This window comes from Drosophila virilis, chromosome 3 (genome assembly GCF_030788295.1).
Source record: "Drosophila virilis strain 15010-1051.87 chromosome 3, Dvir_AGI_RSII-ME, whole genome shotgun sequence".
Taxonomy (NCBI): Eukaryota; Metazoa; Arthropoda; class Insecta; order Diptera; family Drosophilidae; genus Drosophila; species Drosophila virilis.
The window spans coordinates 5,433,705-5,454,430 of record NC_091545.1 but is presented as its reverse complement, the minus strand read 5'-3'; the positions used below and the strand labels follow the sequence as shown (position 1 = coordinate 5,454,430).

Below are 20,726 nucleotides of genomic sequence, written 5' to 3'. Positions count from 1 at the left end.
ATATATATTCACCTGCCTACTTTGTTTAAGAGCTTAAAATTAAAAACAAAAGTTCATAACATAGTTTCGATATTATTATTCTGAAAAAAAACAATAACAGAAAAAAACATCGGCAAGTGTGACCAGTTCTGTGCACAGCTGCGTCGTGAATCACGAGCACCATTTTGAATGCTAACGACGCGCGTTTTCTTATTACTTACCAAAATTGATTGTTTTGTGCTTTAATTGTTTGTTATTGTTGTGCGTTAAATGGATAAAAGTGCTAGGAACCATAGCGGTAACAGTCAGAGAGATCAAAACTCCTTGGGCATACTTAGCATGGAGAACCTCAGAGGTAAATATTGTGCAAATGGAAGGAACAGCTGCTCCAACTATATATTATTATAAATGTTTAGTTTTTGGGGACATGTCCGGCATGAGTAAGAGCGGCAGTGCAAATACGAGCAGGGAATCATTGAACATCCAGGAGCGACTCAGGGTAAGCAAGTGACTTGCATTTGTGGATAGCAAAAAAATAAAATAAAAAAAACGCGCGCATTGAAATTTCAGGCGGGACGACTTAAGGCATTAGAGACTCTGGAAAAACCACGTCCACGCTCCAGCTATGCATTTGAGGAGAGGAACTCTACTGCTCCAGGAGGCGACAAGTTTAAGCGTAAGTGCACGCTCACCATTAACTGAGGCACAATATATTCCATACATCGTTTTGCAGCCAGAAATCGTGCTAGTATTGCGTCTAGTCGTGGCGAAAACAGCACAAACATATCCGATCTGATCACTGAGGAAACCATTGACCTCAACTCCAGTGGCTCCGTTTTGATGGGGACTCCTGCACCCGCGGGCACAAACATATTCTTCGAGCCGGCCGAGATTACGGGCCGTTCAACGTTGTGCAAAGGCGGTAAGAATGAACCCGCCAGAAAGAGTAGCGTTATCTCCGTCGCGGACATACTGAAGTCGTCCTTTGTGGAGAGGGCCCGTGTGCAATTTGCCAAACGGCTGGAGCACATGCCTGCCACTGAATTCACAAGCAGCAGCAGTCTCAGCGATTCGTTTAGTTGCTCGCGTAGCTTGCCGCGCACTGCGGACCTGAGCAATGCGAGTCTTAATGGTGGCTCGGGAATTTCGTTCGGCTCCGCCACGGGTCAGGGCTTTGACGAGAGTTTTGCTCCAGCCGAAATGATGCAGTCACAGCTTGTGATGGGCGAGATATCGTGGGCGCAAGAATTTGCAGCCGTGCCAGCGGCAACGCTTAGTAAACAGGCATTGCAAAAGATTTCGGCGCCGCCGCAAACGCCTGAAATTGAGACCTCAAGGTCCAAGTAAGTTGAATGTGTTCCGGTTTAAGAAACGATTAAGAAACGATTACAACTTTGCAGCTCGGTTATTGCCGGAGACCCCAACTTTTCGCTGGGCAACTACTTTCAGATGCGTTCGGAGAACTTATCATTCATTGTGGGCAGAGCAAGTCGCGACAAGATGCAGCCGGGCGAGGCTCTGATCGACCAGCACAACACAACGGTAAGCAGTGCCGGCGAGAAAACGCCACAAGTCGATAACAAAACCTATACAAAGATCGAAAGCGCCAAGATGGAGCGCAATCTGATGAAGAAGATGCAACAGGATAAGTTCAACAAGGCACTGCAGGCTGAAACAAAGAAACAGCCAACCAGCTCGGAATTGCTCAGCTTGTCGGCCATAGATGAAGCGTTGCGTAAGTAGATACAGTAAAAGCTCCTTTGAGTGGATATGTATACCTAAAGGCAGATTCCAGATAAATATCATAAATTGGTTTTGATTTAATAGGCAATCTGGACATGAATTCGGACACCTCCGTTGGCGATGTTGTCAATAGGTTGCGGGCCCGTGGGTATGGCTATGATCCTGACGACGAAGATAAGGAGAATGAGCATAGCGATGACACGCTGTGCAAATCCAAGTCCGGAACCAAGTTCACGGACACAATGAGCTTTACTGATTCGCTTCTGAATTCAACTGACTTTCAGCAGCTGCAGAATAGCATGGCATCAACAAAGAAGCGCCAGCCGCTGAGCCCACTGGCTGATTTCAGGCTAAGTCAGCCCAATATACTGGTGACGGCTAGCGATGATCATGATCAGGATCACGATGCCGACATAGACGAATGGCCCTCGACACCGGTGAAGTCGCCTGGACGTCATATGCGCCGCACCAAATCGCCACATGCCCAACGAAATGTCAGTCCAACGAGCAGCGATGGCGTGCAGCCACTGCCCACCACCGATGAGGATGCGGATGCAGACGAGGATAAGACGCCGGTTAACAAGAAACGCAATCTAACTCTGCCCGCTATAAGCAATCAAAACTCGTTCTGCTCAACGCGTCTGGATGGCTGCGATGCGGTGCCATCGTCCAGCGAATGTGATTTTGGCATATCACCAAATTTGGGCCAAAGCGTTTCTGCCGCCAATTTGCGTCATGTGTCGCCGTTATCGTCGCCGCGCAGCTGTCTGTCCTCGCCGCTGCTGGACAGCACAACAAACTCGGAGCGTCGCCTTCTGCTAACCGGCTCTGGTGCGGCACGCAGAGCCAACACCTCGCCAGCTCCCAGCGAGGCCAGCTCTACGAGTGGCTTTAATGCATTACGCAGAGTTGGCAATGGCACCCAAATAAACGCAGCGCCACGCAGCACTTCGCGCTGCTCCAACTCCAGCGAGTTCAGTCATCGCGATGGAAAACTATTGCCCCTGAAGGTGACCCATACGAGCCTGTGCTGGGGTAGCACAAAACTGCGTACAGATGTGCGCAAGTGCATGCAGATCAAGAACACGTCCGATAAGCGTCTGGTGGTGCGTCTGTGCATACAGGGACCAGGCTTTCAGCTGGTCAGCGGCGATGGTAACTCCATTACCTTGCAGTCCATGGAATGCCGTAGCATAGGCATCACCTTCTGTCCGACGGTCAGCGGCGCAGCCATCGGTGCGCTCTCGTTCTATGCGCCCGTTGGCGCCAACAATTGCCAGCAACCGGGAATGGAAATACCGTTGTACGGCTACGGTGGCAACGCCTCCATAACTATACAGGGACTACTTAAGGGACCGGTTGGCGCCAGCTTCCTTACCGTCGGCAATGTGTGCGAGCTGGCCTCGGGCCCGCTGACTGCCAGCTTCAAGTTCTACAACAAGGGACCGCTGACAGCCTTTGCGGGCATCACAATTGATTCGACGGTGTTTTTGAAGCCGCGCCTTAATGCCGCCTTCGAGGTGCGTCCCAGCAAGATTATTCTGCCGCCGCACAGTGAAGCTGTGGTGGAAATTGTATTCCGACCCAATCGGGAGGACATCAAGAACATACTGAAAAAGACGTCGCAGGTACAGACACTGGCAAATATGCGAATCTTCTGCGGCGATGAGCCCAACCGGCAGCGCATGCGCGCCCTAGTGCAGCGCATGACTGGCGAACAGCGGGAGCAACTGACCTCATCCATGCTGGACAACATCTTGTGCCGTTTCCCAGGTGAGCAATCCATTCGCAGCTTGGCCATGCTGAACGAGCCGCCTGAGTTTATACTCGATCTGGTAACGGTGGTGCGCATTATTGATGTGGCTCTAACTCTGAACCGCGACTTTGACGAATCTGCCGAAACTTCGCATCTGTGTTTGCCAGACGCCGAGGAGACGGTGCTATTCCGTACCGTGTGCGCCGCTAATTCGCCGACGCCCAGCAATATGCTGGAGCCCGTTGATGAACTGCATGAGGCAGATACGACCTCGGCCATTGAACAGCAGCCGCTGGATCGCAACTGGTCAGTGGAGCCGGAGGCCATAGAGCTTGATTTGTCCACCGGTGGCCATGCCATTGAAGGAGTCAAGCTCTTCATAAGGAATAGCTTCAGCTCACGTCAGTATATTGAGTTGAACTGTAATGTGCCAGGTTTGCTACACATTACACCTAGCGAATGCTATGTGGCACCCGATGGTGGCCAAGTAGAGGTCCTGGTGCGGCCGCTACGCACTCCAAGCCGAGAAATACTTAAAAAGCAGATGCAGCTCCTCGTCGAGGTGTCTATGGAAAACGAACGTATTAATGTGCCCGTTACTTTTAAAGTTTGAATTTATAATTACCGTTTTGTGAGATTAATTTTATTTTTTAGTTATTTTCATTTGCTTGTCATGCTATATAAAAAGCTATTTTTAATTTTAAAAGTAATTTAACTGCGCAACGGAAAAGTATGCCACAAAGAATGTGTAGAACAACTTCTGTTGGTATATTCGGGTATTTTTGTCGTACTTTGAGCTGGTCACACTGCTCGTATTCACCAAAACAAATTTTTACTTGCGGTGATTTGGTTTTTAATTTGTTAATAACAAAAATAACTTGGCAGTGCTATAAAAGCGTTACTTTTAGTTGACACAAACCGATAATATGCCTTCCTATGAATTGGCGCTGGTGCTGCGCCAGCTTCCGCGGGTTTGTACGAAACACAAGAATGCACTTGTTATGTAAAGTAAATAAAAAAAAAAATGTGCGTTTCCTTGTAGCCGGAATTGATTTCAGTCATAAAACGCACAGCTGAAGCAATATTCGATAAAGGCGGCATTATTCGCAAGTTTGAAAATCTCGGAACACGTGCCCTGCCATTCAAGGTAAGCGAGCATGGCGTTGTACACCGGGAAGCGACCCACTTTACGATTACGTTCGACACGGCGCCCACAAAACTGTCGGATCTCAAAGAGGAGTTCGGTCGAGACATCGATATAATACGCAGATACATCTTTAAGGTGGAGGAGCCAGAGGACTACGAGTGCACATTGCATGAGGAAATGCTGCCGCCAGCCTATCGCAAGGATGTGCAGGAGTTAATTGATATAGCCAAAAGGAAACAGAAGCCTAAATATAACTACAACTCGGGACTGGACTATTATCCCTTCCAGAAATAGACTCAAAGAAGGTTTGAACAATAAAAACTGAACCTCTTAAGCATTTGTGGATTGTCTTACTATATCTAGTACCTATGAATACGTAGACATTATGAACAGCTTGAGTTCGTTGATGAAATATTTAGTTTATCAGGCAAGTTCACAACGATGGGTCTTTATTGAGTTTATGGTACACAATTAATGTTATCACCAATTGATAAACAGGCGTAATCAAATCAGCCATAACTTACAGCGCCAGCGAACGTACTTATAAATAGTCGTAGTCCAATAGTCAATCGTTGAGGCAGAACATTTAAAATGGCACCCCAAATACGTGAAATCTCTGCGGAACTGCAAGCAACTGCTAAGGAGCGCCTTAACGAGGATCCTGATCGCATTGAAGCTGACCTGGTGGCACTGAAGACTTGGATCGCACAGCAGCCGCATCTTAATCCACGCACAGATGATCAGTTCTTGGTGGGTTTTCTGCGCGGCTGCAAGTACAGCCTGGAGAAAACCAAATCGAAACTGGATAAGTATTACACGTTGCGTACCAAATATCCAGAACTTTTTAACGTAACTGATGTGAACGATCCCAAGCTGCGAGAGATTCATCGTATGGGGTAAGCTATTGATAGCGGTCACCTAAAAAGATCACTCGATAATCCTTAGCCTGTTACATTTAGACCAATTGTCTATCTACCCAACACACTTGACGGCGCCCGGATAGGCATGTTTAGAATAGGTACTACTCCTACTGATAAATACAACATAGTAGACGTAATGCGTGTCGGACAAGTTATGCAGGAGATTGGACTTATTGAAGATGATAACGCCATAATTAATGGAGTTGTTTTAATTATGGATATGAAGTCCGCAACGGCAGCGCATATGTTCCAAATGACACCCGGACTGGCAAAAAAGATGACGGTATTCAATGAGGAGGCGTTTCCAATGAGGCCGAAGGCTCAGCATTTTGTCAACACGATTCCTGGCTTCGAGACCGTGTTCAATATGATTAAACCCATGATGTCCAAAAAGCAACAGGAGAGACTCTTTGTTCACGGAAAAATGGAATCATTAACGGAACATGTACCTTTGAAATATCTACCGAAGGAGTATGGTGGTGAGAATGGCTCCATTGAGGAAATTGTAGCGGAGATGGACAAAAAGTTTGATCAATATAGGGATTACTTTAAAGCTAATGCCCAATATGGCACCGACGAAAAGCTGCGTCCAGGTAATCCAATTGATTTTGATAGCCTTTACGGTACAGAGGGCTCATTTAGAAAGTTAAATGTAGATTAGGAAATGTTTCTTATTAAAACGTAAGGATTGAGAATTTTATAAAACAAATGGACGTCCATTACTTGCAACAAATGTATTTTGTGATTTAAAATTTTTTAAAACGCCGATATATATACTTTGACGATTAATAATCGATAATATCGATTATGAAGTGGACAAATTGACAGCTCTAGCCCATGTGACTTTGACGTATGGAAAAAAACAGGGTTTAACAGCAAATATGATGTTAACAGAATTTACCTTGTTGCATAGTTCTTGGCATTGATATAATGTTAAATTCAAGACGATTATCTCGAAACTAGCGTCTTATAAAATAGTTGTGTGTTTTTAAATATCGGGTGTTGCAATTTCGCATTACACTTGTTCAAATTTGTGATATAATGTGCTCTAATTTTGCTGCTAAGCGAACAAATTCAAGTACCGACCACTGCCTACTGTTAATAACAGTTCAATGTTAATGTTAAGTCGGTTATGTGTTAATTAACATCCCTGTGTGTCATGACGTATGTGTGTCTGACTTATGGAAAAAAGTGTATCACATAACTCTGTCGTAGTTGTATTTTTTATTTAATTGGGACGTAAATTTAGGTAAATTTGTGGCTTGCAACTGGCCCAAAGCGGTTGTGGATGCCAACAAATTAGTCAGAGTTAACGAATCAAACAACACTGTGTTAAATCGATATCTATATGTGTACCTAAACGAGTATCCCATTATTTCGAGCACGCGTTTGTAGAGTATTTTGCGTTGCAAAGATGCATTCGCTTAATTGGACATCGCGTTTAATATCACGGGCGTTACGTAGCAGCTTCTCAACGCTGCTCGATTCGGCATCGGGTGCCACAACCAAAGGTGCTGCAAAGCCAACACCAAATCGATCTCGGCCACGATTCGTTTCGGTGGTTTGTGGCTTTGCCAAGGACAATCTGCGACACAAATACAAGCCTGGCAAATACGGCGAGGACTCGTGGTTCAAGGCATCCACAGAGTCTGCTGATGTGATGGGCGTGGCCGATGGCGTCGGCGGCTGGCGCAGCTACGGCATCGATCCGGGCGAGTTCTCATCGTTCCTTATGCGCACTTGCGAGCGTCTGGTGCGCTGCACCCACTTCAATCCGCAACGACCCGTCAACCTGCTTGCCTACAGCTACTGCGAGCTAATGGAGCAAAAGAAGCCCATACTTGGCAGCAGCACAGCGTGTGTGCTTATACTGAATCGGGAGACGAGCACGGTGCACACGGCGAATATTGGGGACAGCGGTTTCATGGTGGTGCGCGAGGGCGAGATTGTGCATAAGTCGGAGGAGCAACAGCACTACTTCAATACACCGTTTCAATTATCTCTGCCGCCGCCCGGCCATGGATCCAATGTGCTCAGCGACAGTCCCGAATCGGCGGACACAATGAGCTTTCCCGTCAAGGAGGGCGATGTCATACTGATCGCCACCGACGGTGTCTTCGACAATGTGCCCGAGGATCTGATGCTGCAGGTGCTGCGCGACGTGGAGGGCGAACGGGATCCGGTCAAACTGCAAATGACCGCCAACACGCTGGCCCTGATGGCCCGCACCCTCTCCCTAAACAGCGAATTCCTCTCGCCATTCGCCATCAGCGCTCGACGCAACAATATACAGGCGCGCGGCGGCAAACCCGACGACATAACTGTGGTGCTCGCCACCGTGGCGATGTGAACTAAGTCGTCCTAATCCCTAGTTATTAAATGTAATTAATTTTGTAGCTTGTACTCGTTTAGTGTTTAGGAGTGAGTTTTGTCTATGTTTAAGCTGCATGTTGAGATTGTGAGGACAGACACAGACACACAAACAGACAGACAGACAAACAGATAGACAGACACTTCAATTGTTAGTTACATATACCCATGGCCACGCCCACTCACATACATAGACATACTAATCGAACTATCGACGCATCCTGGTGAGGCGAGCCCAGCAATTAATCCAAGTCTAAAGCGTATGCAAAATGCCTTGAACCATATATACATATATATATATATATATATTATGTATAAGTAGAAGCGCTTTTAAAACGAAAAAATTATCAGCCGAAAAGATCGTTGTCGTCAATAGCAACGGTTGCGAGTTCTAATCAATTAATAAATGCGACATACATTACTTGCATACATACATACATACATGAGTACATAATATACATACATATATACCCACAACCAAAAAACATTTAAAAATAGTGGGAAATTAAAATGCAAATGCTTTGCAATTATTGAACTGAGGATTATATCCAGGCGACTGTCCGATGAACTGTTAGTCAAATGTACTCACTGATATTGCGATTTAATAAAAAAAAAAAAAAAACCAAAATTATTCATTGAAATTAAACAATATAAAAGAATTTTTGATTTTTCCGTGATTGCTGAAAATATGCATGAAATGCATGAGGTAAAGCACAGCTATGCGAGAGACGGGTGCAAAGGTTGTTCCTACTATATTTGTATGTATATATCGAGACCAAAGGTTAATGTTTCGTACTTCGACAGCTCTCGGTCAGTGTATATGTGTCTATATATATTTGAGCACAATTTATGAACATCATACTAGCATATTAGTCCGTTCACGGGTTATATTGCGCAGTCCTTGGCCGAATCAATAGCGTGAGTGACGCGCACATCTCTAACGCTATGGCGCCAGCTGTTGCGCCAAAACGCGTCGTTAGCCAACACTTAGGCGAAGTGCACCAAAACAAAAGCTAAAAAAACGACAAAGAAGCAGTGCGAAAAAACTTTTTCAGCGCAAATGGAGCCTTGGAGAAAATGAAAATTCAATTTAACAATAAATATTAAAATGAAGCTCTTCAAATTAAACACGCACACGAGGGGCTGCAATAAGTCATACGGTAAGAGAAGCAAACAATATATATTATGCATATTATGCATGTGTATTTCTGCATGTGTATTTCTGCATGTGCAGATGCCGACTTGGTGCTGAATCCACAGGATCATCCAACGGCCAAAGTTGGCGACGTGGTAGAGATCTATGCACCGGACGATGAGAACGGCACCCATTTGTTGCTACAAATAACCGAATTGAACGAGCAGAGCAAAACGGGCCGCAATGTGATAAGCATAGAGTCGTGCATAGCGATAGCTTTCAAGATGCGCTCCTATTCCAATGTTGTAATGCGCATTGTGAATCCCGCGGACGTTGCCCTCGATTCCATAGAGATTACCTTTAAGGATCAGTACATGGGCCGCTCGGAAATGTGGCGACTAAAGACTTATCTGGTGAGTGTCCGAAACGACAAATGGTCCCAAATAAATGTTGCCTCTGCCTGCTCCATAGACAAATACCTGTGTGTACGTGAACAAAAAGATCGACTACAATGACATGCAGATACGCTGCCAGGTCTATGAGATGTGGTCGCAGGGCGAACGCGTCGCCAGTGGCGTCATCACGGACGACACCAAGATCGTGTTCCGCAGCAGCACCTCGATGGTGTATCTCTTCCTGCAAATGTCTTCGGAAATGTGGGACTTTGATATACACGGCGATCTGTACTTTGAGAAGGCTGTCAACGGCTTTCTCACCGAGCTCTTTCAGAAATGGAAGAAGCTGGGCTGCAATCACGAGGTGACCATTGTTCTCTTCTCGCGCACCTTCTATGCGGCCAAGAGTCTGGATGAGTTTCCCGCGCACATGCGTGACTGCCTGCAGCAGGACTACAAGGGTCGCTACTACGAAGACTTTTACCGCGTCGCCATACAGAACGAGCGCAACGACGATTGGTGCACGGTGCTGGCGCAGCTTCGCAAGCTCTTCACCTCCTATCAGGAGACTGTGCTGCGCTATCATGAGCGTCAGAATATGCGCATTCCTCTGGCCACGAACTCGACGGCCACACAAGGCAACTTTCTGGAAGTGCTCAACATATCGTTGAATACCTTTGAGAAGCACTATCTGGATCGCACCTTCGATCGCACTGGCCAACTGTCTGTCGTAATTACGCCCGGCGTGGGCGTCTTCTCCGTGGACCGAGAGCTGACCAACATAACCAAACAGCGCATCATCGACAATGGCGTCGGCAGCGATCTGGTGTGCGTGGGCGAGCAGCCGTTGCATGCTGTGCCGCTGCTTAAATTCCACAACAAGGACACCACGCTTACCTCGGCGGACGATTACTCGCTGCCGCATTGGATTAACCTGAGCTTCTACTCCACCAACAAGAAGATTGCCTATTCCAGTTTTATTCCACGCATTAAGCTGCCGATCCTCTCCCATGTCGATGAGGCCGATGTGGAGGAAAATGAGCGCAACTTTCTAAGCTGCAATCAGTCGGAATACATACACAACTCCCTCTTCGACTATGATGCGTACGATGAGCAAATCTTTCAGCCACTGCCCGCTCAGAGCACCTGGTAAGAAAACATTCTCAAAATGGAGCAGGAGACATCTCTGACATCAGCTTTCAATATTTGCAGCTCACTGCAGCGCGTGGTGCGCGCAAAGAAGACATCGGTGCCCAGCTTTGAGACGTACGCATATCGCAACAATGACTGGGAGAACCTGACGCCCACCAAGATACCCAGCTTGCGTCGGAAAATGTCCGATCCGGACATACATCACGGCACCTCGGGCATGCTGGCCACGCTGACAGACACCACCAACTTGTCCGAGTCGCTGGCCTCGGAGAAGAATGCGCGTCGAGCCATTGTCAGCATTGCGCCAATTGTGCGTCCAGGCCGGGCGCTCATCAATCCCTTTGATCCGTCACATGTGACCATCAAGTTGACGTCCAATCGACGTCGTTGGACGCACATCTTTCCCAAAGGACCGACAGGCGTGCTGATACAGCAGCATCATTATCAAGCTGTGCCCGCCAAGGCAGTGCCCGCGGCTTGCTACAATCGCCAGCTGCACCACTCCAACAGCAACAACAACAATAACAATGATCAGGAGGAGCAATATGATCAGTTGTCAAATCACTCACTGCTCAGCCAGAGCAAGTCCTTCAGCTCGCAAAACTTTGCCATGGGCGAGGACAAATCCGATTGTGGGTAGCCTTAAAGTTAGCCCAACCATATTGATAACTTTTGCTTTACAGTTTTTAAAAGGCGCAACACTTCGCTCGTGAATGCCGCAACCGCTGCGAATGTGCCCAATCTGACGGCCACGCAGGCCAAGTCCTATCTGTGGGGTGCCACTGGGGAGCAGGAGTGGACGCCAGCAATTACGACGGGTATGTTTGCCAAGCTCTTTTTTTATTTAGCTACTAATTCACAACTGTGTATGGGATTTGTTGAAGATCTTATCGAGGGGCGGGCAGGCAACTGCGACTGCAGCCAGTTGGCAGTTGTCTTTGGGCTTTTCCGGGCAGCATGTTGCCCCAGCTGCTGCCACTGCTGCTCCAGCTGCAGCTAGCTGTGAACGGCACGAATATGGCGCAGTTCTTGGCACGCATCGGACGCGTCCATCAGCTGCAGGCCATCAGCATAGTGCACAGCGCCGGCGCCACTGGTGCAGGATTTCTGGATGCACTGCATCTTGAGCTGCATCAAGAGCACAACTATTTCCAGCTGCTGCCCAAGCTCATAGCAACGGAACATTCGGCCGAGCAGCTTAACAGCGTGACGCACGAGCAAACGTTATTTGTGATCTTTGCGCGGGACTCCAAGGATCCCATTATCGAGCTGCAGGCGGAGCGCGCACGCGGACGTCGCTATTGCAAGACCTTTTTCCTGCTACGACGTGATGAGGCACAATCAGACCTAAGCAGCTTCTTTGAGTACCTGTGGCAGCAGGGATTTCGCTCCGCCTTGGTTATGGTGGCTCAGCGGCGTCTCTACCACATGGATCCGTATCCAACGCTGCGTGTGCTGGAACTGAGTGCCATGCAGGACGCAGTTACGCTCTTTCCGCCACTCAATCGACGTGATTTTATGGGCTACAAGCTGCGTGTGCCCGTGCAGCTGGACGTGCCGGCGACCTTCTGGTATCCAACTGAGTCGCATCAGCTGCAGCTGGACGGCGCCGGTGGCACCTTGATACGCGAACTGATGCATCATCTGAACGTTTGCCTGGAGCTGTATCCGCTGTATATCAACGGCTCCAACAACATCAATATGCCGGCCCTGGTGCAGCTGGTGGCGGAGCAGCGCGCCGAGCTGAGCCCGCATCAGTTTACGACATTGCAACGCTTCAACTCCGTGGACTACTCCTATCCGTATGCGGTCCTGCCGCGCTGTTTTATGCTGCCGCTCGCCGCGCCCTTTCCGCGCAGTATCTACGTGATCCTGCCGCTGCAGCCGACCGTCTGGCTTGGCCTGCTGATGATGTTGCTACTAGTGTTGCTGATGCGCTACCTGAAGCGACGCCTGATGCCACAGCTGCCCCACTTGCATCTGTGGTCGCTGCTGGGCGTGCCCGGCAGCCAAGCCGGCTATTATACGAATATGTGCTGGTCGAGATTTGCGCGCTGCCTGCTGTTCTGCGGCGTCTTGGTCTTTGCCGCCTTCATCATTGTCCAGCTGTATGCCACCAAGTTGACCTCATTGCTGACGGTATCGCCCAGCCCCAAGCCAAGTGTTACGCTGCCGGAGCTACTGCGTCTGCCATATCGGATACTGGTGCTGCCCGGCGATGTGAATGGCATTGTGTCCGCCTTCGGACATGCGACTCAATTTCGACGCCAATTTTATTTTACAAACGATAACGATTTTTATGCCCAGCGCATGGAGATGAGCGCCGGCTATATCTATCCCATAAGCACGCTGCGCTGGAGATTTTTGAGCCTGCAACAGCGCTATCTGAAGCACAAGCGTTTCTGGCTATCGTCGCTCTGCTATGGCACGTTTCCGGCACAGTTTCAGCTGCGCATTGGATCACATTTCCTGGAGCCGCTGCATCAGTTCGAGCTGCATGCCAACGAGGCTGGCTTGCCGGAGAAATGGCGCCGGCTCTATTATTACCGGGCCAAGCAGCTGGGCTTTGTCCGTGATTTCGCCAGCGTTGAGCATTTCGAGCGGATGCACGAGGTCCGACCACTGGCCCTCAATCTGCTGTCGTCCGTTGTGTATCTATATCTGATCGGGCTGCTCGTTGGCCTTGGCGCGTTTCTTTTGGAGTTTGTTTTGTAAAAGTAGCTGCTACTAACCGCATTTGATACTAGTTTTTAAGGCATTTCGAGTAATTTTAATCTCAACTAATTAACTTATGTATTTTTGGATATATCTCTCATTTCTTAACACAATTTATACCACACCGTATTGTTATCGACGAAAATTGACAACAAATTTGATATATCCATTAACTAAATATATGCATATATATATGTGTGTACCTATATATATATATGTATATGTATGTGTATATGTATTTGATGGCCAATTCACAAATCCCGCTACTCCTCCGCAACACATCAAATATCTGTGGCAATCAACGACAACAAAAACAACGAAAAACAAAAAACCCCCCCAATTGGATCAAAAACGAACGTAACCTCAAAAATCGAAAAATTCATCGTAATAACAATCGACTGGTATTGACATCGATATCATCGACAAATCGTGTAACGGTAACGTCTTAGAAAACGCGACTGCGACAGGCAAACATATGAAACCAATTGTCGAAAGTGAACATTATAATTTTGGAAGATCACGGCTTGAGGCTACAACAGAAGCGGTCGGCAAAGGAAAAATCATCATAGGTTTGGCAAAAATAATCACAATTTTGTACAAAGCAATGCATCCCAACACACACACACACACACACACACACGCACACACATACACACTCATCCTCACATACACTTTATACACTGTAGTTTTTGCTAGAAAAACGTAGTTAGTTTTGATTCTGTGTGTAGAATTTGCACATCATTTTGACTGAAGCACTTCGTAGTTGCTGTTTATATTGTATGTTATCGCTTTAAGCCACTTATCAATTCTTACTTAATACTAATTTACTGTAAAAGACCATGATTGGAGTAATAGATGGGCAGAGAGTGAGAACTAGGGATACTAACAGTTATTTCTCGATAACTTCTTCCTAATCAATTTTCCACAATCATTCGATTCTTATCGATAATTATTTCTAGGTTAGAAAAGAGTTGCCGATTCAGTTTTTTTATCATTAGATCTTTAAACTTAGACATAAATTTAGAGCTAAAATTGCTAAAAATTGGTAACACGAATCGGTATATTCGATGCATTTGACGCTTGAAAACTGGAGTTCATTTCTTTGAGAAATATTTTACTGATGGGAATTATGTTTTATACAAGTTTCTAGTCTGTCTGATTTTAAATATACAACCATGAAATTAATTTAAAAATAAGATTAGATTTAAATATAGATACACAATCTTTATCTTTGTCGCCTGTACATAGAGCACAACCGTAAACGCAACGTTTCCACCGACAGCATTTCATGGTCGAAGCATATAATTAGTGCTTATCATTCACCTTCCACCCCCGCGACACGCTCCACGCTCCATAATTCCATGTAGTTAGTTATCCTGGTAAATCCACATAATATCCGTGCACATATCCATCCACAATTGAGATCAGGTGGTTTGGGGTCGTTGTATCCTCACGTTGCATGTGGCACGTTATTAGCAGCATTTATTTATTGTTATCTTTGTAATGTTCGCATGCTTTTCAGCCACGCCCACTGCCCACTGCCCACTGCACGCACGCACCTGCCTTACAAAATGAACCAAAAATTAATACAAAAACATTTTAAGCTGGTCTTAATTTTCGTACACTTGGAGCAACTGGTCCTAAATATAGCTTAAGCGATTTGAAATTGTGTAACTATATACTATCTTTGTACAAGATTTATATATATATATATATCTATATATATATAACTATCGTATCTCGTATATCGGCGTTGGCTTTCTATTTGCGTATCTTCTTAAACACCCTCTGCCCTCTGCACGCTGCGGCGTTTGTTGCTTTGTTTGCTTCTTATCTATTGTGGCCACTTTCAGGCGTCGACTGGAAATCGCTGTCCATACCCGCCTGTCTGCCCATCACCACGGACTATTTTCCGGACAAGCGTTCGCTGCACAATGACTATGTCATCTCGGATTATACGCTGCTGCCGGATGATGTGAATCTGGATTATGCCAAGAGTCGCGCCGTCTATCGCAAACCGCTGTCCACGGAGGAGGTGTGCAAGGAGATTGTGTCACAGCGTTTGGCCCAGGGCTTTCAGCTGATTGTCGTTGAGGAGAAACAGCCCAGCGCCAGCAGCTGCTGCTCAGCCAGCGGCAGCTGTGCTCCTGCCAGCAATCCAACCACATCCGCAGTGCTGCCGTTGAAGGCGTCCTGCGAATTGAACAGGGAGTATCTGTTGTCCATTGGACGCATCTTTCACAAGATCACGCTGAGCGGTTCGGTTATCACTGTAACTGGCTACAGGCCCAGGTGAGTTGATTTGTTAAAAGGAATTTTGTACTTTTTGTAAATACCTTTTCGCTTCCGTTAGGCATCCCTATCCGCCCATCAATGTGGATTATCGCTATCGTTTCCATGCGCCGCAGCATGAGACCTATGAGATATCTGGCGTAAATTTCACCACGGAAAAGCTGGAGAACTTTAGCTGGAATCACATGGATCTCTATATATGCACGCGTGGCGATGTCGACTATCCACTTATGGAGGTAAGCATTGTGATCCGCGCCGCAGCCGCATTCAATCTTCTCCTGGCTTCTTGCAGAGCCTCAAGTACTGGCGTTTCCGCATGTATCTGCTGCCACGCGAGAGCATGGTCAATAAGATCGTCAGCTTTGGCTGTCAGCGTTGCGATATCTTCACGGATGCCGTGGTGGACAATACGCGCGAGCAGATTGAGGATTTCATACGGCTCATCGAGAATGTCAGCAAATTGAAGCGGCAGATTTGCCGCAAAGCGCGCGTAAGCTGTCCACGAATATGCATACATATATATTTTTCAATTTTTGTTTAGTTTGTTATTGTTTCTTTTGATTCAAATGTTGTTATCGATTGTTAATCGATTTCTAGTTCCAGTTCCAGTTTTAGTTACATCGTTCGCAGTATTAACAGAGCTGTTGTCACTTACATACGTTTATGCCAATGTTATTGTAGTGCTTACCGCTTAACATAATGTACATTTACAGGATAGCCCGACCACCCACAGCCTAACCAAGCGACGACACAGTACGAGCATTATATCCAGGCCTCTCAACCAGGTTATCTATCTAACTACATACATATTAATCTTCGAATCTTCAATTTGTTTTTTGGCGTTGCGCACATTCTGTTTCAATTTTGTCCTTTTTGTGTTCGATTTGCGCACGTTTTTATTTTCATAATATTATTATTTAAATGCGTTGTTGCTCATCATATTTTTAATCTTCTTCAATGTCTTCCGTCTCGCCTGCCCCCTCTCAACGCCAACCTCTCTGTCTGTGTACTGCGCAACTGCAACTCGTCCCTGCAGGGACTCACAAATTCACCGTTCCGTGAGCGTGTCGGCAGCAATCGCCTGCCGGAGAAGAGACCCAGGTTTTTATATCGTATCCAAATACAAAAGAACACACACACACACACGTATATACACTCGTCATACACACATACACAGCGATTTGCATCTGTATAAGTATTTATGCGCCTGCGAGCTGAGCTTTCTTTGTTGTAACGCCCCCTACCCTGCCCCGCTGTACTCTACAACAACTTGATGACTGATTTTGTAGCTCTTCTATGTTGTTTGTGCACTTAGCTTGTAGCGTATTTTACTTATATACATATATACTTATATTTTTAATTGCGATTTAATGCCTCGGCTCTTTATCTTTTTTTTTTCCTTATTACTATTTAATTTGGTATTTGGCTTTCAGCAGCATGACACACCCACACCTAGAATCACTGAAAAGAATCATAATCTATTAAACCCACCACAGCAAAGGTTTGTTCAAGTCTAGCGTATTTATCCTAGTTGTACCCATCCTGTTCCCAACAAACAAAAATCCCCACCCTTTACAATTACCTAAATTTGAAGCAAGTGGGAGAGAAAGAGAGATCGGTATACTACACTTGCTATTTTGCACAAATTTTGACATTTCTACACACTCACACATGCATTATTCATGAAAACTCACCACCCTATTAAAGAGTGAACGGTAAAATCTACACTTGCACACATATTGACCTTTCTATACACCCACACATTATTCACCACACGTGCATCATTAACTTATACTCACCGCACCCTTACAATTGGTTTGCAAAATTGTAATTGAAAAAGAAACCTGCACTAGTAATTCGTACACAAACATTCAGATTCACTTCCTATCCTCCCACAACCAGTCCACAGCCACGGTTTTTATGCATTTGCAATTGGTGAGCTTTATTAATCGTATTTCTTACTTCACAGCATCAATGTTCGCCCCAAACCAGATCCGAGTCGCATTTCGCGCATCCTTCCCGGCACGGATGCGGCGACAGCTGCAGCCTCGGCTGTTGTGCCACGCGACGACCAGGATGATGGGTAAGCGAGCAATCTCGTAGTGCCTTGGCTTCAATTATTAGTATCGCTTCCTTAGCTTCCCCGTGGACATCAAGTTCAGCGCAAATGCAACGCTCGCGGAGATGTTTGAGGCCATGAAGCATCCAGTTAATGGCGTTGGCTTCTTCACACAAACCCAATCGTTGCCCTCCTGCACCTTCATCTCCTACGATGCGCTGATGTGGCTGAAGGCGCGCCTGACCAACGGTCGCCATCCGTTGGATCTGCTGGAGGCCATGCGAAAGTGAGTTGTCGATGGCTTTGACCAGCTGCCCAGGCTGATACTCATTGACGTTTGTTGTCTTTCGCAGGGAGCGCATGATTTGCCACGCCTCCGGCGACTGGAATCAGCCCATTGTGCCGGGCTTTGTCTTCTACTATGTGGTGCAGCAGGACAGGAATGCCAAGGGTGAGTTCAACTGATGCCTAGCAGCTTCCCTCTAATCCCACATGTTGCGTCCAAACAGATTACGCGCCGCCGCTCAACGATTACAGCGCCTTTGTCAACGAGTGGCTGGAGATTGAGCTGCAGGGCTGCAGCTTTCTGTGGCACGACGAGCCGGCGCCCACGAATGTGCCAAACTTTTTGCGCGAGACGCCCGCACCGCAATCCTGGCGCGAATACTGCAAGAGCAGTGAGTATTCGGTTGCCCACTAAAATTATTTTGACTGAAATAAATTGATTTGCTTGCAGAGCGCGTTTGTCGCAAGTCGCATTTGGAGATTGATGTCAATCAGAAAAGCGATCGCATGGAATGGGGTCATGTGAAGCATCACACGGTGATGCAGCCAGGCTTTGCCTTTGAGCTGGTCGTTGAGTGGGTTACCTCGTCGGGACCCATTGTATCGGACTTGGTAACTGCTACAGCAAAAACTTTTGCTGCCCATTATTAATACGAGTTTCTTTGCAGATTTCGGGCTGGATGCGCAAGGCGAATCATTGTGGCTATCAGCTGGTCTCCGTGCCGGCTGATCCCATGGCCGAGCCGTTTACAGAGAAGTCGGATCCGTTGCGTGGTCCCATATTCATTCCACTGTGCGTCACCTTTTTGCCAAATGGCGCCACTCTCTTTGACGGTCTGTACAGCCCGCTCTGATCTTTCTTCTTGCTGCTTACTGTTTTTTTCATTGCAGAATTTCCCGAGGACAGCCGTGCAGATCGCATGCTCTTCCTGCAGGAGGCTATTTTGGCCAGATTTGGGTTTATGCCCTGTGTGCTTGAGGAGAAGTTCACCCAAAAGAAAGACGTAAGTCATGCCGAAATCTGCGCAAATTGGAGCTCTTGCTCTCATCCGATTTACTTTATTGCAGCTGCCCAAAGAATACCAGTACGTGCATTGCACTGGCAATATGTTCGCGCTTATACGGTAAACACTAAAAAGTAATTATATCCTGGACAACAGCTCATTCCCATCTGTCTTTCAGCTGCGCCAGCAACAAATTTCAGGTGGAGTCACCAAGTCGCCAGGAGGCGAACGTCACGCGTTGCGTTTATGGGCATACGAATAATACGAATGTGCCCAAGAAGGTGGGCTTCCTCTGGTCCTGGAATCACATGATACCAAACAAAAAATGGAAAGCATTGACCATCAACAACTCCGCCGACGGCGAACTTTTCCAGCTGAAAATGTTGAAGGATTTCCGTGAGTTCTGCTCGAACAGTGATCAGCGTTTGGCCAACTTCTGGGCACATTCCCAGGAGCTCAAACGCAAATCTCTGAAATTTGAATACAACAATAACAACAACAACAACGATGAACCAAAAATAATATAGGCACATGTTCCAGACGTAGTTTGAAGGTTATTAAAGATTTAAATGTTCTTATTGTAAAATTAATCACGAGTCACATGTTTGGATTTTGAAGAATCCATCTAATTGAGCCTGAGATACGAATCGCAGATTTTATAATATCCTCAGACTTTATTAACCCGAATTCTTAACATTTAAAGTTTTCAAGAAATTGAATTATTTGTATATCTCACCCAAGTATTTTGTAGTTAACTATTATATATTTGTGTGTGTCTTTATTTATGTGTGTATGTTTGTATGTTTGTATGTTGTGTGTGTGCATTTACATATGTAAGCTTGCATGTTTGTTTTCTAATGCCAAACGTCGACTAAGCTTATTTGTCGCCGTGCTGCAAATTTAAATTCAACGAATTTCTACCAAGTGCTCTCCTCCTCGATTCTCAAGAATTCAAGTAGGCTCAGCGGGCTTCCACGCTTGCCTAGTAGTGTAGTGTTTTTTTTTTTTGTTTTTTTTGGTGCTTTTTTTTTTGGTGCTTTTTTTTTTGGTGTTTCTTTTTTGCGCACATTGTATGTATGTATTTTTATACATATGTTTGTGTCTATGCATGCATGTATGTACGTGTGTATTTATGCATGCATGTATGTAAGCATGCATGCATGTATGTATGTATGTATGCAAGCATGCATGCATGTATATATGTATGTAATCATGCATGCATGTATGTATGTATGTAAGCATGCATGCATGTATGTATGTATGTAAGCATGCATGCATGTATGTGTGTACGTAAGCATGCATGCATGTATGTGTGTACGTAAGCATGCATGCATGTACGTATGTATGTATGCATGCATGTATGTATGTAAGCATGCATGCATGCATGCAGGTATGTGGGCATGTATAAAGGTATCCGCACATGTGTTCATAGATGCATGCATGCAGGTATGTGGGCATGTATAAAGGTATACGCACATGTGTTCATAGATGCATGCATGCATGTTTGCATACATGTATAATATAATATGCAAACATAAAACCACGTTGGATTCTGCGAAAAGTGTGAAAGTGTGTATCTTCGTATATAAATTTGAACACGAAACGGCATTTACATTTCCACCAAGGATGGTTGGATGGGATCAAGCGGATGGAATTTCCCAAAACCCCATCAAAACGTGCACCTTTAGCACCATCAGGTAAATATCAATATTAGATCACAATCTAAAATATCACAATCTATAATATCAGAAAGAGCATTCTCTCTTATTTTTAA

The 20,726-nt window shown here is 46.0% G+C and overlaps 5 protein-coding genes across 20 annotated transcripts; all 5 read left to right on the top strand.

The window, feature by feature from the left end:
• Positions 1-105: 105 nt before the first annotated feature.
• On the top strand, positions 106-4,184 carry spd-2 (spindle defective 2). Of its 2 annotated transcripts, XM_015175431.3 has the most exons (7): positions 106-334; positions 396-478; positions 550-655; positions 713-1,322; positions 1,380-1,521; positions 1,576-1,714; positions 1,807-4,184. In XM_015175431.3, exons 1-7 carry the CDS (start codon positions 250-252, stop codon positions 4,089-4,091), a joined length of 3,450 nt encoding a protein of 1,149 aa, XP_015030917.1. In that variant the 5' UTR covers positions 106-249; the 3' UTR covers positions 4,092-4,184. The 2 variants fall into 2 exon arrangements, with proteins under 2 accessions (XP_015030917.1, XP_002046499.1); XM_002046463.4 differs by having other exon boundaries at positions 1,380-1,714.
• Positions 4,185-4,252: 68 nt separating this feature from the next.
• mRpS6 (mitochondrial ribosomal protein S6) lies at positions 4,253-4,964 on the top strand. Of its 2 annotated transcripts, XM_015175432.3 has the most exons (3): positions 4,253-4,449; positions 4,521-4,625; positions 4,761-4,964. In XM_015175432.3, the coding sequence occupies exons 1-3, from the start codon at positions 4,405-4,407 to the stop codon at positions 4,917-4,919; spliced, it is 309 nt and encodes a 102-aa protein (XP_015030918.1). In that variant the 5' UTR covers positions 4,253-4,404; the 3' UTR covers positions 4,920-4,964. The 2 variants fall into 2 exon arrangements, with proteins under 2 accessions (XP_015030918.1, XP_002046498.1); XM_002046462.4 differs by having other exon boundaries at positions 4,521-4,964.
• Positions 4,965-5,216: 252 nt separating this feature from the next.
• Positions 5,217-6,278, top strand: LOC6622878 (alpha-tocopherol transfer protein). Its single transcript, XM_002046461.4, has 2 exons — positions 5,217-5,521; positions 5,585-6,278. The coding sequence occupies exons 1-2, from the start codon at positions 5,217-5,219 to the stop codon at positions 6,204-6,206; spliced, it is 927 nt and encodes a 308-aa protein (XP_002046497.1). The 3' UTR covers positions 6,207-6,278.
• Positions 6,279-6,708: 430 nt separating this feature from the next.
• On the top strand, positions 6,709-8,322 carry LOC6622897 (protein phosphatase PTC7 homolog). Its single transcript, XM_002046460.4, has one exon. It carries the CDS (start codon positions 6,960-6,962, stop codon positions 7,893-7,895), a length of 936 nt encoding a protein of 311 aa, XP_002046496.1. The 5' UTR covers positions 6,709-6,959; the 3' UTR covers positions 7,896-8,322.
• A 485-nt stretch (positions 8,323-8,807) lies between these two features.
• On the top strand, positions 8,808-19,542 carry Iml1 (GATOR complex protein Iml1). 14 transcript variants are annotated; one of them, XM_002046459.4, is made up of 20 exons: positions 8,822-9,075; positions 9,150-9,463; positions 9,522-10,594; positions 10,658-11,229; positions 11,281-11,415; positions 13,762-13,881; positions 15,166-15,604; positions 15,666-15,840; positions 15,897-16,094; positions 16,318-16,389; positions 17,041-17,105; positions 17,574-17,687; positions 17,743-17,949; positions 18,017-18,114; positions 18,173-18,340; positions 18,400-18,560; positions 18,617-18,782; positions 18,840-18,952; positions 19,017-19,072; positions 19,131-19,542. In XM_002046459.4, the coding sequence occupies exons 1-20, from the start codon at positions 9,024-9,026 to the stop codon at positions 19,477-19,479; spliced, it is 4,647 nt and encodes a 1,548-aa protein (XP_002046495.2). In that variant the 5' UTR covers positions 8,822-9,023; the 3' UTR covers positions 19,480-19,542. The 14 variants fall into 14 exon arrangements, 13 of the variants coding, with proteins under 13 accessions (XP_015030921.1, XP_032290375.1, XP_032290376.1 ...); XM_032434482.2 differs by having other exon boundaries at positions 17,038-17,105; XM_015175436.3 differs by lacking the exon at positions 17,041-17,105 and adding an exon at positions 16,641-16,705.
• The last annotated feature ends 1,184 nt before the right edge of the window (positions 19,543-20,726 follow it).

What these genes read in the sequence shown, in the direction of transcription:
- spd-2 (XM_002046463.4), top strand. Translation starts at nt 250, where the DNA reads ATGGATAAAAGTGCTAGGAACCATAGCGGTAACAGTCAGAGAGATCAA. An exon ending in TAGCATGGAGAACCTCAGAG is followed by an intron (nt 335 to 395) that starts GTAAATATTGTG and finishes ATAAATGTTTAG; the next exon opens with TTTTTGGGGACATGTCCGGC. An exon ending in GGCCATAGATGAAGCGTTGC is followed by an intron (nt 1,715 to 1,806) that starts GTAAGTAGATAC and finishes TTGATTTAATAG; the next exon opens with GCAATCTGGACATGAATTCG.
- mRpS6 (XM_002046462.4), top strand. Translation starts at nt 4,405, where the DNA reads ATGCCTTCCTATGAATTGGCGCTGGTGCTGCGCCAGCTTCCGCGG. An exon ending in TGCTGCGCCAGCTTCCGCGG is followed by an intron (nt 4,450 to 4,520) that starts GTTTGTACGAAA and finishes GTTTCCTTGTAG; the next exon opens with CCGGAATTGATTTCAGTCAT.
- LOC6622878 (XM_002046461.4), top strand. Translation starts at nt 5,217, where the DNA reads ATGGCACCCCAAATACGTGAAATCTCTGCGGAACTGCAAGCAACTGCT. An exon ending in CGAGAGATTCATCGTATGGG is followed by an intron (nt 5,522 to 5,584) that starts GTAAGCTATTGA and finishes TGTTACATTTAG; the next exon opens with ACCAATTGTCTATCTACCCA.
- LOC6622897 (XM_002046460.4), top strand. Translation starts at nt 6,960, where the DNA reads ATGCATTCGCTTAATTGGACATCGCGTTTAATATCACGGGCGTTACGT.
- Iml1 (XM_032434482.2), top strand. Translation starts at nt 9,024, where the DNA reads ATGAAGCTCTTCAAATTAAACACGCACACGAGGGGCTGCAATAAGTCA. An exon ending in CAAAGGAAAAATCATCATAG is followed by an intron (nt 13,882 to 15,165) that starts GTTTGGCAAAAA and finishes GGCCACTTTCAG; the next exon opens with GCGTCGACTGGAAATCGCTG. An exon ending in TCGACTATCCACTTATGGAG is followed by an intron (nt 15,841 to 15,896) that starts GTAAGCATTGTG and finishes GGCTTCTTGCAG; the next exon opens with AGCCTCAAGTACTGGCGTTT.